We start from the raw sequence: 13,587 nt of genomic DNA, 5'->3' as shown, positions 1-13,587 counted from the left end.
AGAAGCTACTAAGATTATCTTCTCTATAAATTGGTGGGAAAATTATTCATGTTTCGTTCTATTCTGTGAAACATCATATTAGCTATTAGCCAATATTTATGAAAACTTATAAGCTTTGCTTATTTTTACAAAGACTTGGACCTTAATTGGGTATCCTCAGAAGGGCTACAATATGTGAGAGCATGCAAAGAGCTCCTTTTATAACTGAGAGATAGAGTTTAGTTTGCCCAGTTACTTTTTTTTTTTTAAAAGAAGAGGGTAAATTCACTGTAAGGGACATAACATAATCTGAATTTATAGAACTCAGTGAGAAATCCCACCATCCAGTTGAAAAGTGCCTGAGGATCATAGAAGAACCACCTAAATAAGAAAGGACACACAACCAACTGATTGTATACTGTGATAGAAAATGTGAACAGACTTGTGGTTGCCAGGAAAGAGGGGGAGGGAGTGGGATGGATGGAGAGTTTGGGGTTAGTAGATGCAAACTATTACATTTAGAATGAATAAGCAAGGAGGTCCTGTTGTATAGCACAGGGAACTATATCCAGTCTCAGGGATAGACCATGATGGAAGATAATATAAGAAAGGGAATGTATACATATGTATGATTGGGTCACTTTGTTGTATGGCAGAAATTGACACAACATTTTAAATCAACTATATTTAAATAAAAGAAGAAAAAAAGAAAAAAGAAAATGTATCTCCCTACCTCCTTCGAGCATTTTATTAAGACGTAGAAAAAGAGGAAGAAAGAAAAAGAATCTGCAAGTGAATTTTCTACTGCATATCTTTCTAACAAGCTTCAAGTGACATTAAAACTAAGGTCAAACATAATAATGAGCTGGGTCATGTAATGTGAATGCAGTCTGTGGATACTCTCTCAGCAAGAAATTCAGTGAAGCATGTTGCTGAGGACACAAACTCTGGACCTGGGCTTATATTCCCACAGCAGAGGACTTAAGTTTCCTCATCTAAAAAGGAAAATACAACACTATCTACATCGTGTGGTTGTTAGGAGATTAAACAAACTTAATGGCTGTGAGGGGTATAGCACAGAATCCAGAATGTCAGTGACTTTAGCCATTGTAGTTTATTTTAGTAATGCTGCTGCTGATGGTGATGGTGATAATTAGGTTAAACGTGCAGGCTGGAACACACTCCGGCTTTCCCTTTTTTCTTGGTACACTTATTTTGTTTATTTGTTTGTTTTCTATAATCCTCGTCTTTCTTTGCCCCTTGCTTTTCCACGGTAGAAAAATTGATGGAACCAGTGAAGAAGAAGGTAACATTGAACTGAATGAAGAAGGAAGGCCTGTGCAGACATCCAGGCAGAGACCCCCACTCTGTGACTGTCACTGCGGTGGTGTCCCCAAGCGTTACATCATTGCCATCATGAGTGGGCTGGGATTCTGCATTTCCTTTGGCATTCGGTGCAATCTTGGAGTAGCCATCGTGGAAATGGTCAACAACAGCACTGTATATGTTGATGGAAAACCAGAAATTCAGGTCAGTGTCTGTCTATGGTAGGAGTTCTTTTGGCCATAACTGAATTAATCCTTTAAATTCTTAAAATAGAAGACAGGATTGTAAAGGAAACCAGTTACTTTATTTTATTTATTTTTATTTTTTCTTTCTTTTTTTTTTCTTCTTCTTATAGGAATTCTCAGAGCCTTTATATATATATATATTTTGTTGTTGTTGTTGTTGTTGTTGTTGCTATTTCTTGGGCCGCTCCCACGGCATATGGAGGTTCCCAGGCTAGGGGTCGAATCGGAGCTGTAGCTGCCAGCCCACGCCAGAGCCACAGCAACGCGGGATCCGAGCCGCGTCTGCAACCTACACCACAGCTCACGCCAACGCCGGATCGTTAACCCACTAAACAAGGGCAGGGACCGAACCCGCAACCTCATGGTTCCTAGTCGGATTCGTTAACCACTGCGCCACGGCGGGAACTCCTATTTTTTTCTTTCTTTTTAAGGCTGCAGCCACAGCATATGGAAGTTCCCAAGCGAGGGGTTGAATGGGAGCTGCAGCTGCCAGCCTGTGCCATGGCCGTGGCAATGTCAGATCCTTACCCCACTGAGCAAGGCCAGGGATTGAACCCTCATCCTCATGGATATTAGCTGGGTTCATTCCACTGAGCCACAATGGGAACTCCTGTTTTTTAAATGGTAGGCCTAAGAAATATTCAGGTTATGGGAGAATAAAAGGAAAATGTATGCCCAGTGGATCCCCAAGATATACATATTTCATTGCATTGAACACACATACACACTGGAGTGGCTCATGTGAAATCCATCCATCTGCAGAGGCATGTAATAGTTTTCCAGTTCCTGCTCATATTTGGAGAAAAATTTAGATCAGAGTTTCTAAAACCAGTGCCTGGGAAATCATTGTTCTGCAGGTTGAGCTGTGAAGAAGGTGTTGCATGAAATGGGAGCCTTTGCTGTGCTGTGTCCCATGAAGATCTCCAAGAGGGGGCTGTGGTGTGTGTTGTTTTCTAGACTTGATTGGAGAATGCTTTCTTTCATGCCACATCTATAAGCGTTACCCGAAACAGTTCCTGCCAAGCACTGGTTTGGAAAAAAATTTGATTTCAATTCATTAAAAACAAGTCTTTCGTTGGCTTGCAAGCTTTTTTTTTTTTTTTTTTCCTTTTTCTTTTTAGCTGAGAGATTGTTCTGTCAGAAGAAAAGGGCACCATGGAGCTTCTAACCATTTTCTTTTTGATGCCACAGCTGAATCTGTTCTAAAAGGTTATCCTGGTTGTTTATTTTGGGGGGTGGGGGGTGGGAGTCTGGAGAGGTGTGAGGGACCATGTCATGCATTTTTTTTTTTAAAATAATGATTTACAGATAAATCCTAGCACCTATTTTGCAAGTTTTGTTTGTTTGTTTGTTTGTTTTTTGGCCTTTTTTGTCTTTTTAGGGCCATACCCAAGGCATATGGAGGTTCCCAGGCTAGGGGTTGAATCGGAGCCATAGCTGCTGGCCTACACCACAGCCACAGCAACTCGGGATCCAAGCCACATCTGCAACCTACACCACAGATCACGGCAACACCAGAGCCTTAACCCACTGAGCAAGTCCAGAAATCGAACCTGCATCTTCATGGATGCCAGTCTTTGTTTCTGCTGAGCCATGATGGGAACTCATATTTCATAAGTTTTATGCTTCTTTCTCATTTTCAAAATGAGAAGGCTAGCTACCTTTGGATTGTAAGAACCGCAAGTGTATTTATGTGCGTAATAGTAAATATTACATACAGGTAAATAAAGTCTGTGTATAAACATAAATGCAATTAAACATATACTTTCATTATTTCACTTGGGGATAATAAATGTATAAATGAGACATAAACCCTATGCATTTTAGAAGCTGGTATTAAAGTCTTGGTTTGGAATTTATGGTTGGTTTGCCAAATGGCATGGACAAATCATAGAATCATGCTGCAATGTTGCTTAAAATAAAATTCTTTGTTAAACTTAAAAAAAAAAGGAATGATTATATATTAGCAAGATTTCAGATGTGTATTACATGTATTCATGTAGCTTTTTGTGCAACTGATTAAGCTTGTCTGCTGAGGCCTGGATTAAAATGAGATGCTTGTTTGCATTTGTTTGTTGTTTAGGTCAATAGAATTTATTATTATTATTTTATTTTGCTTTTTAGGGCCAAACCTATAGCATATGGAGATTCCCAGGCTAGAGGTGGAGTCGGAGCTGTTAACACCCAGCCCTGACCCACTGAGCGAGGCCAGGGATTGAACCTGCATCCTCATGGATACTAGTCAGATTCATTTCTGCTGCACCACAATGGGAACTCCTGGAAAAGACATTTTGATAAACCTAAGGAACAATGCTGTGTGTGCTCTTTAGTTTCTATGGTTTTGCTTTCTGGAGAGTTAGAGAAACTGATCAAGATCTAAAATAGGCTTTACATCCTTTTCTCTGGCCTTAAAAGTTGGAGTTTAGTAGCCTTCGAAAGCTCCAATTTACAGCAGGCCATTTCTCTCTTATCCAAACAGAACAAAGTTTAGGTACCATCTGAGCATATGAACATGTTCAACCCAATGACAAAAATCTCAGTAATTGTGTTAAGAAAGGCTCTCAGGAGTTCTCGTCGTGGCGCAGTGGTTAACGAAGCCGACTAGGAACCATGAGGTTGCGGGTTCGGTCCCTGGCCTTGCTCAGTGGGTTAAGGATCCGGCGTTGCCGTGAGCTGTGGTGTAGGTTGCAGACGCGGCTCGGATCCCGCGTTGCTGTGGCTCTGGCGTAGGCCGGTGGCTATGGCTCCGATTCGACCCCTAGCCTGGGAACCTCCATATGCCACAGTGGCAGCCCAAGAAATAGCAAAAAGGCCAAAAAAAAAAAAAGAAAGGCTCTCAATGGCTGGTATTTTTGTTTGTTTGGTTTTATGGGAGCAAAAGCAGATATTTTGCACTGAGTTATTGTGAAATCCTTATTTTCAACAGGGAGAGGGAGAGGAGTAAGATGTATGAGTAAGTAGTTCTTGCAAATAAGTGGCATATAGCTTAAGAATGGTATAAAGGATTGTTTTAGTTGAGGTGTGAATAATCATTTTTAGTTTAATAATTACAAATTTTAAAACGTGTAAATCAGAACAGTGTCAGGCATGTGGTATGCAATGTGACTAAAGTTTGAGAAATTTTGAAATTAGTTCTCATTACTATCAGGGAAAGTCCAAACTCCCTCTCATGAATCATGAGCCCTGGAGGGTTAAGGAGAATTGGGCTTTGGAATTGGCCAGACCTAGTTTCCAGCTTGACTCTGTTGTTTATTATCTCTGGGACCTTGAGCAAGTTGCCCTTGTGTCCTGGTCAAGGATTGCTGGTTGCAAAGAACAGAAATTCAGGGAAACCAACCCAAGTTAAAAAGGAAGTTATGGGGGGCTGTAGGGGAGTCTCATGAGCGCGAAGGGCAGAAAGCAGTCTGCTGTGTATGTTTGTGTAGGCTGTGCCCTGGACAGGGGGAGTCCCGCGGAGGTGGGGTTGAAATCTGGGCTGCGCTCCACTGTGGGGAGGAAAGGGAGACACGAAAGGAGAGTGGAGCTGAACCTCACGGACGCTAAGAAACACTTAGCAAGTGTCTCCAACTTGCTTACTGTACAGGGTCTTGCAACTATTCTCTCTGAGTCTGTGCCATTCTTTCAGGTCTCTCCATGGACTGTTTTTTTTTTTTTTTTCCCCTTTCCCATGGCTTCTCATTGCCCTCTAAAGCTGAAGTTTCTTGAGCCTTAGCCTTGCTGGGGAGCTGACTTATGTGGCCCTGACTCCATTTGGACTTGTTTCAGTTCAAGTATCCTGTATTGTCTCACTAGAATCTCTGGCTTCAGACCGGAGAGGAGGGAGAGAGAGGCTGGTGGGCTGAGTTCAGCCTATGCCTTGACTCCCTCTATTCAGGTGTCCAGTCAGCAGGGGAAAGGCTCAGGGTGCTAAGGGGGAGACAGAAAATCCTCTCAGGAGGAAATGTGAGCAGGGAGGGAGGAAGTGACATTTCTAGAGAATTTCTTTTTCTTTTTCTTTTTTCTTTTTTAGGCCTGCACCTGCTGCATATGGAAGTTCCCAGGCTAGGGGTTGAATTGGAGCTGCAGCTGCTGGCCTGAGCCACAGCCACAGCAACTCAGGATCCAAGCCACATCTGTGACCTACACTACAGCTTACAGCAATGCTGGATCCTTAACCCACTGAGCAAGGCCAGAGATCGAACCCGCATCCTCATGGATACTAATTGGGTTCTTAACCCATGGAGCCGCAGTGGGAACTCCCATTTCTAGCAATTCTTTGCTCACCCTCTTTGCCTTATTGTGAAATGGGATAAAAGCCCTGCTTTGCAGATAAAATTGGATAATTTGGTGCTAATATGTTATATGTCTATATTATTTTCCTAAGGCCGCTGTAACAAATTACCATGAACAGGGTGGATTAAACAACAGAAACGTGTACTCTCAGTTATGGAGACCAGAAGTCCAAATCGAGGTGTCAGCAGGGCTACATTCCCCCAAAGGGCTCTAGGGGGGAATCCTTCCTTGCCTCTTCCAGCTTCTGGTGGCTCCAGGAGTTCCTTGGCTTGTGGCAACAGAGCTCTAGTCTCTGCCTCCATCTTCACATAGCCTTCCCCTCTCTGAGCATCTTCTCCTCCTCTTCTGTCTCAAATCTTCCTTGCCTTTTTCCTACATGGATGCTTGTCACTGGATTTAGGGCCCAGCTAGATAATCCAGGATAACTCATTTCAAGCTTTTTGACTATCACATCAGCAAAACCCTTTTCCTAAATAAGGCAGCATTCACGGATTCCAGGGATTTGGTGGGTATGCCTTTTGACGGCCTTTTTTTTTTTTTTTTTTTTTTTTCCCAGTGTAACATGTACCTGACACAGTGCAGGCTTATAGTAATGGTTCATGCATGGGGCCATTAGGATTCTAATGGGTTCAAGTGATAATGAAAGTCAGTTCTTGGCAGGTGCAAGTGCTCTTCAGGTATCATTTGCAATGCACAAAAGCACCATTCCTTCAGAGAGAAAGACCATGAACAAGGGACATGTGATTGATAATTAGCTGCTGGATGGAGTGGATCTCTGTCTTGGATCCTTGGTTTCTTGGGTCATTCTGTGACTCAAGGCAAAGAAGTCTAGTCTCTGCTTTTCAGTGAGAAAGTCAAGTCTCCACAGCAGTGGAAAGAATATAGCTTTTTGTGTATGGTAGGTCTTGATTTTGGCTCTCTTTGAAACTGATTGTATGACCTTGGGCAAGTAAATTAATCCCCCTAAGCTTCAATTTGCTCTTCTCCAAAAAAAAAAAAAAAAAAAGGCTAATAAAAAGTACTTCCAGGTGTCCAGGTGTTGTAAGGATTAATGGAGGCATTATATAGAAAATGTCTTAACAAAATCATGTCTCTCTTTTACTTAAAGCTTCTAGTGGTTTCCATCTCTCTTTGACAAAAAGCCAAGATTCTTGTGATGATGTAAAAGGCCTTTGGCCTTTTATTTATTTATTTTTTTAGGGCTGCACCCATGGCATATGGAAGTTCCCAGGCTAGGGGTTGAATTGGAGCTGCAGCCACTGGCCTACGCCACAGCCCCAGCAATGCCAGATCTGCGCTTGTGTCTGTGACCTACACCACAGCTCATGGCACTGCTGGATCCTTAACCCACTGAGCGAGGCCAGGGATTGAACCCATATCCTCATGGATACTGGTGGGGTTTGTGACTGCTGAGCCACAATGGGAACTCCCCTTTTGTCATTTGAGTCTCTTTTCTTTTAACTCTTACTATCCTCTCCCTCACCCCTTACTCTCCAGTTAAAGTGACCTCCTGCTGTTCTTCTAACACACGACACATCCCTACCTCAGGGCATTTCCACTTGCTATTTCTCTGCATGGAAAGCTTTCTTGTCAGATAATGAATAGCATGACTTACTCGCTTACTTTATTTAGGGCTTTACTCAAAAATCACCTCCTCAGTGAAGCCTTTCCTGGCCACTCTATCTAAAATCGCTCCCCACCTCGCCCCTTCCCAATACTTCCTGTCCCCTTCCCTGATCTATTTATTTGTTTATTTCTCATCACTAATCGCCATCTCACACTGTATGCACTCGTTTCCTTTCTGCCATCTCCATTGGCATCCTGTGAAAACAGCAATTACTATTGCGTCCACTGCTGTATCCCCAGTTCCTAGATTAAGGTGTGACACATAGTACATAGTAGCATGAAATAAAAATTTGCTGAGCTGATTTGAATGACTGATCCTTACTTCCGTTTTAGTCCTGAGCTTCAATTTCCTAATCTGCAAAATAGGAATGACCGTACAGAGCACAGGCCAATGTCATCTGGCCTGTGATCGCCTGGAAGAAAGGCAGTACTTACTTGAGTTTGTATTTATACTCTCTATCCCCTGACCTGGCACACAGGAGGCATGAGGTGCATGGTGAATGAATGAGCAAATAAATACCAAACAATTTGTGAGATGAAAATAAACTGTGATGCAAGTTTATAAGATGTAGCATGTTGACAATTAAGAATCATTACTGCACTAATAGCAACATTTTGCATTTTGATATCAATGCTTTACAAATACAAAGCGATTCATTTCTTCATTTGTTTGGCAAATCTTTACTTGCACCTTTTATGTGACAGGCATTTGTTTTAGGTACTGAGGCTATAAAGTCAAAAGGACATGGGTGCCACCTTAGAGTTATTGGCTACCCTGTATGGGAAATGGACACGGGAATGGCTAGTTTGAGAACAGTGGGGGTGCAACAGCTTCCCACAGTTGTGATGTTGGATCATCAGTGAATAATGGCTTCAAGAGCAGAGGTCCTGGGGGTCCAAGCAGAGGAAAAGTGACCACTTCAATTCAGGGCAGTTGAGGAGCTTTGTCAGAGGAAGGGATGCTTGCAAGGAGTCTGAAAAGGATGTTATTTTGCCTGGGTAAGAAAGTGAGGAAAGTCATTCTAGCCTTGGAGAATCATGTTTTCAAAGGCCTGAGAATTGTGGAAGGGTATTTTGTTGCCCTTGTCATAACAGCAGTGGCTGCTAACATTTATTGAGTCCAGGCACTGTCCTAATGTGTTAAATGCAAAAACTCTACACAGAGGAATAACCTACTAGAAATTCTCATGCCGTTTATCCCCACACATCCTATGGGTAGGTAGAACAGGTTTATTATCCTCATTAAGAAATGAGAGGAGTTTCTGTCATGGCACAGCAGAAACGAATCCGACTAGGAACCATGAGGTTGTGGGTTTGATCCCTGGCCTCTCTCAGTGGGTTAAGGATCTGGCGTTGCCATGAGCTATGGTGTAGGTCGCAGACGTGGTTCGGATCTGGCGTTGCTGTGGCTCTGGCATAGGCCAGTGGCTATAGCTCTGATTTGACCCCTATTCTGGGAACCTCCATATGCTGTGGGTGCAGACCTAAGAAAAAAAACAGACAAAGAAATGAGAGACTTGGAGTTCCCATTGTGGCTCACTGAGCTAAGAACCCAACACAAGGTCCCTGAGGACTTGGGTTTGATCCCTGGCCTTGCTCAGTGGGTTAAGGATCCAGTGTTGCTGCAAGCTGCAGCATAGGTTGCAGACACAGCTCAGATCCCAAGTTGCTGTGACTGTGGCTGTGGCCAGGACCTACAGCTCTGATTCAACCCCTAGCCTAGGAGCCTGGGAATTTCCACATGCCTCAAGTGAAGACCTGAAAATCAAAAGCAAAAAAAAAAAAAAAAAAAAAAGAGCGAGAGAGAGCGAGAGAGAGAGAGAGAGAGAGAGAGAGAGAGAGAGAGAGAGAGAGAGACTTAAGACTCATTCTATTTCTACTCTCACTAAACTGGTATCTGAATAACCTAGTAAAAACCTAGTAAACTCAGTAAACTCAGAACCTATTTTTGTTTTCTTTACAAATTGTTTTATTTCTTTTTAGTACCCATCATTATTTGATACATACCTCTCTCTCTATTTTTTAAGTTTGTGCGCAATCTCTAGACGTGACAGCAGGGACTTTGCTGTGTCATATGACCCAAGCACGCAGGTGGCCCTTCATTAATATTTGTTGAAAAAAAAGGGAAGAAAGATGTCGTGGGGATCTTTCTAATGATGTTGGATCATCAGGGAACAATGGCAGTCAAGTGTTTTCTTACAAACCAACTGTATCTGATTTCTTGTTTTCAGACAGCACAATTCAACTGGGATCCAGAGACGGTGGGCCTTATTCATGGATCTTTTTTCTGGGGTTATATTGTGACACAAATTCCAGGTGGTTTCATTTCAAATAAGTTTGCTGCCAGCAGGTAAGAGAAACTGATTTAACATGAGTGTTGCCTAGGTCATACTATGTCCTTTTATAAAATAGGCATAATTGGCTCTCAACTGAGTGGTTCGGAATGACAGATAGAAGTCATTCCTAAAGATGTGATTCACAGACATGGATCTTGTCTGACCCTGTTCTTAAGAATCTCTTCTTGTTTACTTTTTTGTCTAATCTAATCTATCTTGCAATTCTTTAAGTAATTATGTAGTAAACAGATCAATTGGTTCTGAGTCAGGAAAAACAGTTCCCGGACCTTAAGTAACTCACTTGGTGACCTCTCCTGAGTTCTTTTTTCCTCTGAGCCTCAGTTTCTTCATGTGTGAAATGGCATTCTGTGTTGCTATGTACCATGTTAATATCATTCTGTGTCATACAGTGTTTTTCATGTCTTTAATTACCTTGAGATTCTATAGTAGGTGCTTAAGCAATTAAAAGTGGCATTCCTGCTGTGGTGCAATGGGATCCGTGGTGTCTTGGGAGCGCTAGGACGCAGGTTCAATCCCTGGCCCGGCACAGTGGGTTAAGAACCCCGAATTGCTGCAGCTCAACTTAGGTTGCAACTATGGCTAGGATCTGATCTCTGACCCCAGAACTCCATATGCCACAGGGCCAAAAAAAAAAAAAAAGTGTCCAGGACAAAAGGAGTTGCCTCAAGGCATAGCAAGTGCTCTGTCGCTAAAATTATTTAAACATAAAATGATGGCCATTTGTAGTGTGTACCAGAAAAGGAGTGTACTAATTATTTCTAGATCTCTTCTAATTGTAATTGACTTTACATATGCTGTGATGTGTATGTTTTATAAAGTGATTTTTTTTCAAACTCTAAAAAAAACAGCACTCATTAGATGGTAATAAAATTAATACAGTGATCTACCAATGAGCATTTTCTAAAAACAGAGAAATAGAAATAGAAGATAATCAGATAGAAGTGAAAATATCTCAGCTCATTGCTCATTTAAGTATTGGTTTTTGAAACTTGTTTCAGTTACCTCTGTGTGTATGAATACGTGTTGGGCTGCAATATAAAATTTATTTTGTTTTATGGGTCAAGGACCTCCATAAGGTCTCCAAAACATGTGTAAACATGACTCAAATTTACATATGTTCTTGCCTAATTTGCATCCTTTATTTATTGTCACTTACCTGCTGTATTTTATTATTTATTTATTTATTTATTTAGTTAGTTAGTTTTTTAGGGCTGTACCTGCAGTATATAGAAGTTTCCAGGCTAGGGGTCAAATTGAAACTTATGCCACAGCCACAGCCATAGATAGCAATGCATCTGGGACCACAGCTCATGGCAACACCAGATCCCTGACCCACTGAGCTAAGCCAGGGATTGAGCCTGCATCCTCATGGATACTAGTTGGATTTGTTTCCAAGGTGCCACAACGGGAACGTCCTGCATTCTTTTCGAAAATTGAAAAAACTTTGGTCCCTATGGTCTCTGGGGTTGAGGCTTATACTTCTGACCTGAAGATAAATAACACAGAATATAATTTCCCAGCATGTAAAAAAGTCTGGAGCATCAGTAACACATATGAGAAAGGAGGAAAATGCTGCCTGCTCTCTCTTCCCAGGACACTCCTGTCCAAGTGGGGAGGAGAAGGCACAGGGTACTGGGCAGAGAGTTGGCGGCTTTATCCCCATCTGGTAAAGTGTGAGCAGAATTGGGAAGCAGGAGACCCAACCCAAATATGCAGAAGTAACCAGGGAATGGTCAGAATGGATCAGAACCAAGAAAGATGGTGGGCCTCCAGCAAGCCTGCCTCATGCGGGTCTATCTCCAGCTTCAGGATCTCATCCAGGTCATCCTTGTACCTGTTCTGCCAAACACCTTCCCATGATTGGTCCAGGGACGGGGGCTCAGGAATCAAAGCAAGCCAACACTCTAACTTGGAACACACCAGACGCTAACAAAACATCTGTTTCTCTTTCTATTAATTTCTATAGTGATCCTCCATGAGCGGTTAGGTTCATTCCTGGTGTTTAATGAATGTGTCGTATCCACCAGGGGGCCTGCCAGTAACACAGTGTTTTGGTGCCTCAGGGTCTTTGGAGCTGCCATCTTCTTAACATCGACCTTGAACATGTTCATTCCTTCTGCAGCCAGAGTGCATTACGGCTGTGTCATGTGTGTCAGAATTTTGCAAGGTCTCGTCGAGGTAGGAGATTCTTTTCTTAACCAATTTTGATGTCACTGAAGGCAACATGGTCCTTTAGAAATGCCAGCTTTTGAAGAAAATCCCCTTTGCTCAAGTTTTCCCGTCTTCCACCTTGTCCTGCTATGGCCACCCTCTGGTTATGGCCACAGCTATGAATACTTTGATTAAAATGCCTCCTGTGATTCCACATTTATACACAATAAAAGACCATTTCACAGAGTGCAGAAGTCCAGATGAGGCAGGAGTGATCTTAGAGATAATTTAGTCTAACCCGTACCATTTAATAAATTTTGAAACGGAAGCCCCAAACCTATAGGTCACATAGCAAGGGCTCTTTCCACTAAAACAATTTAAATGAATTTATTAATAAATCTGTCAATGTCTAAGGTTGTAGTCTTACATGGAGATTTATGTTGGTGAGGGAAGTTGTATCATATAGAGCCAGAAGGTAAATGTTTTGGACTTTGCTGGCCATCTTATGGGCAGTTGCAACTTCTCAACGCTGTCACTGTAGTGCAAAGGCAGCCAGAGACAATATTTAAACACATGGGCATGGCTACTTTCCAGCAAAACTTTTTAGATGCTAAAATTTGAATTTCATATGATTTTTACATGCCGGGAAATATTCTTTCAATTTTTTTTTCCTGGCAACTTAAAACTATAAAAACCATTCTTAACTTGAGGGCCAAACAGAAACAGGTGGTGGGCCAGATCTGGCCCCAGTTTGCCAACATCTGATGTAGAGAAATGCTTCCCAAACTCAGCCATTTACCTCTAAGCTCTGTCACTTTTGTCACATCCGCACAACTATTCGTATTATTATTTGCTTATGGCTTTTCCTTAGAGCAATTTACTTAAAACCCAGACAAAACCAAATAAAAGAACCTCATCATAAGCAAAAATATTTTTGATATCGTGTGTTTGATGTGCTAGTTATATTTTTTTCTAAAGCATATTAGGATATATATGTAATCATCATAATAAAAATATAGATGGTTGTAGCACCTTAAATCCAACTGTAGTCCCACTAGAAGTACATATTCCACACTTTGGAAAATACTGAGGTGGTAGAAAGAACATGATATTAGCAGCTGTGAAAACTAGAACTTGTCACTGAATGGCTCTGAGCCCTAGGTTCTCTATCTTGAAAGGAAGGAATGGACTAGCTGGTTGTGGAAATCCCTTTCTGCACTGATATTGTATAATAATGCGAACTATAAAGACCCCTTGCTTTTCCCCACCATGCTTCCACTTGAACTGATATTTGAATTTCAGCATCTGTGCCATGGATCAAAATAGCTGACACATATTATTTAGTATCTATATGTTGAACTTTTGTATTGTAGTGTTAAAGAAGCAAAGTCCATGTTTTAAACATAAAAAGGAACTGGAGTTGAATCAAATGATCTATTTTCAACTGTTTGCCAGGGTGTGACCTACCCCGCCTGCCACGGGATGTGGAGTAAGTGGGCGCCGCCTTTGGAGAGAAGCCGACTGGCCACAACCTCTTTTTGTGGTAAGTGTGTAGGAATCCTAGCAAGTTTCATTTAAGAATGTTTTGGGGGAGTCCCCATTGTGGGCCAAAAGAGGTGAACCCGACTAGT

The 13,587-nt window shown here is 41.9% G+C and overlaps 1 protein-coding gene across 1 annotated transcript in view; it reads left to right on the top strand.

Annotated features, from left to right (window-relative positions):
• SLC17A8 (solute carrier family 17 member 8) overlaps positions 1-13,587 on the top strand; it is a 57,941-nt gene that overhangs the window by 19,181 nt on the left and 25,173 nt on the right. The window contains exons 2-5 of the mRNA XM_047788198.1: positions 1,257-1,509; positions 9,680-9,798; positions 11,869-11,983; positions 13,412-13,499. Of these exons, the coding sequence (XP_047644154.1) occupies positions 1,257-1,509; positions 9,680-9,798; positions 11,869-11,983; positions 13,412-13,499 (575 nt within the window). The remainder of the gene's footprint in view (positions 1-1,256; positions 1,510-9,679; positions 9,799-11,868; positions 11,984-13,411; positions 13,500-13,587) is intronic.

The sequence above is a fragment of the Phacochoerus africanus genome, chromosome 7 (genome assembly GCF_016906955.1).
Source record: "Phacochoerus africanus isolate WHEZ1 chromosome 7, ROS_Pafr_v1, whole genome shotgun sequence".
NCBI lineage: Eukaryota > Metazoa > Chordata > Mammalia > Artiodactyla > Suidae > Phacochoerus > Phacochoerus africanus.
Note: the sequence above shows the minus strand (reverse complement) of the source record. Positions and strands in the feature narration are given on the sequence as shown.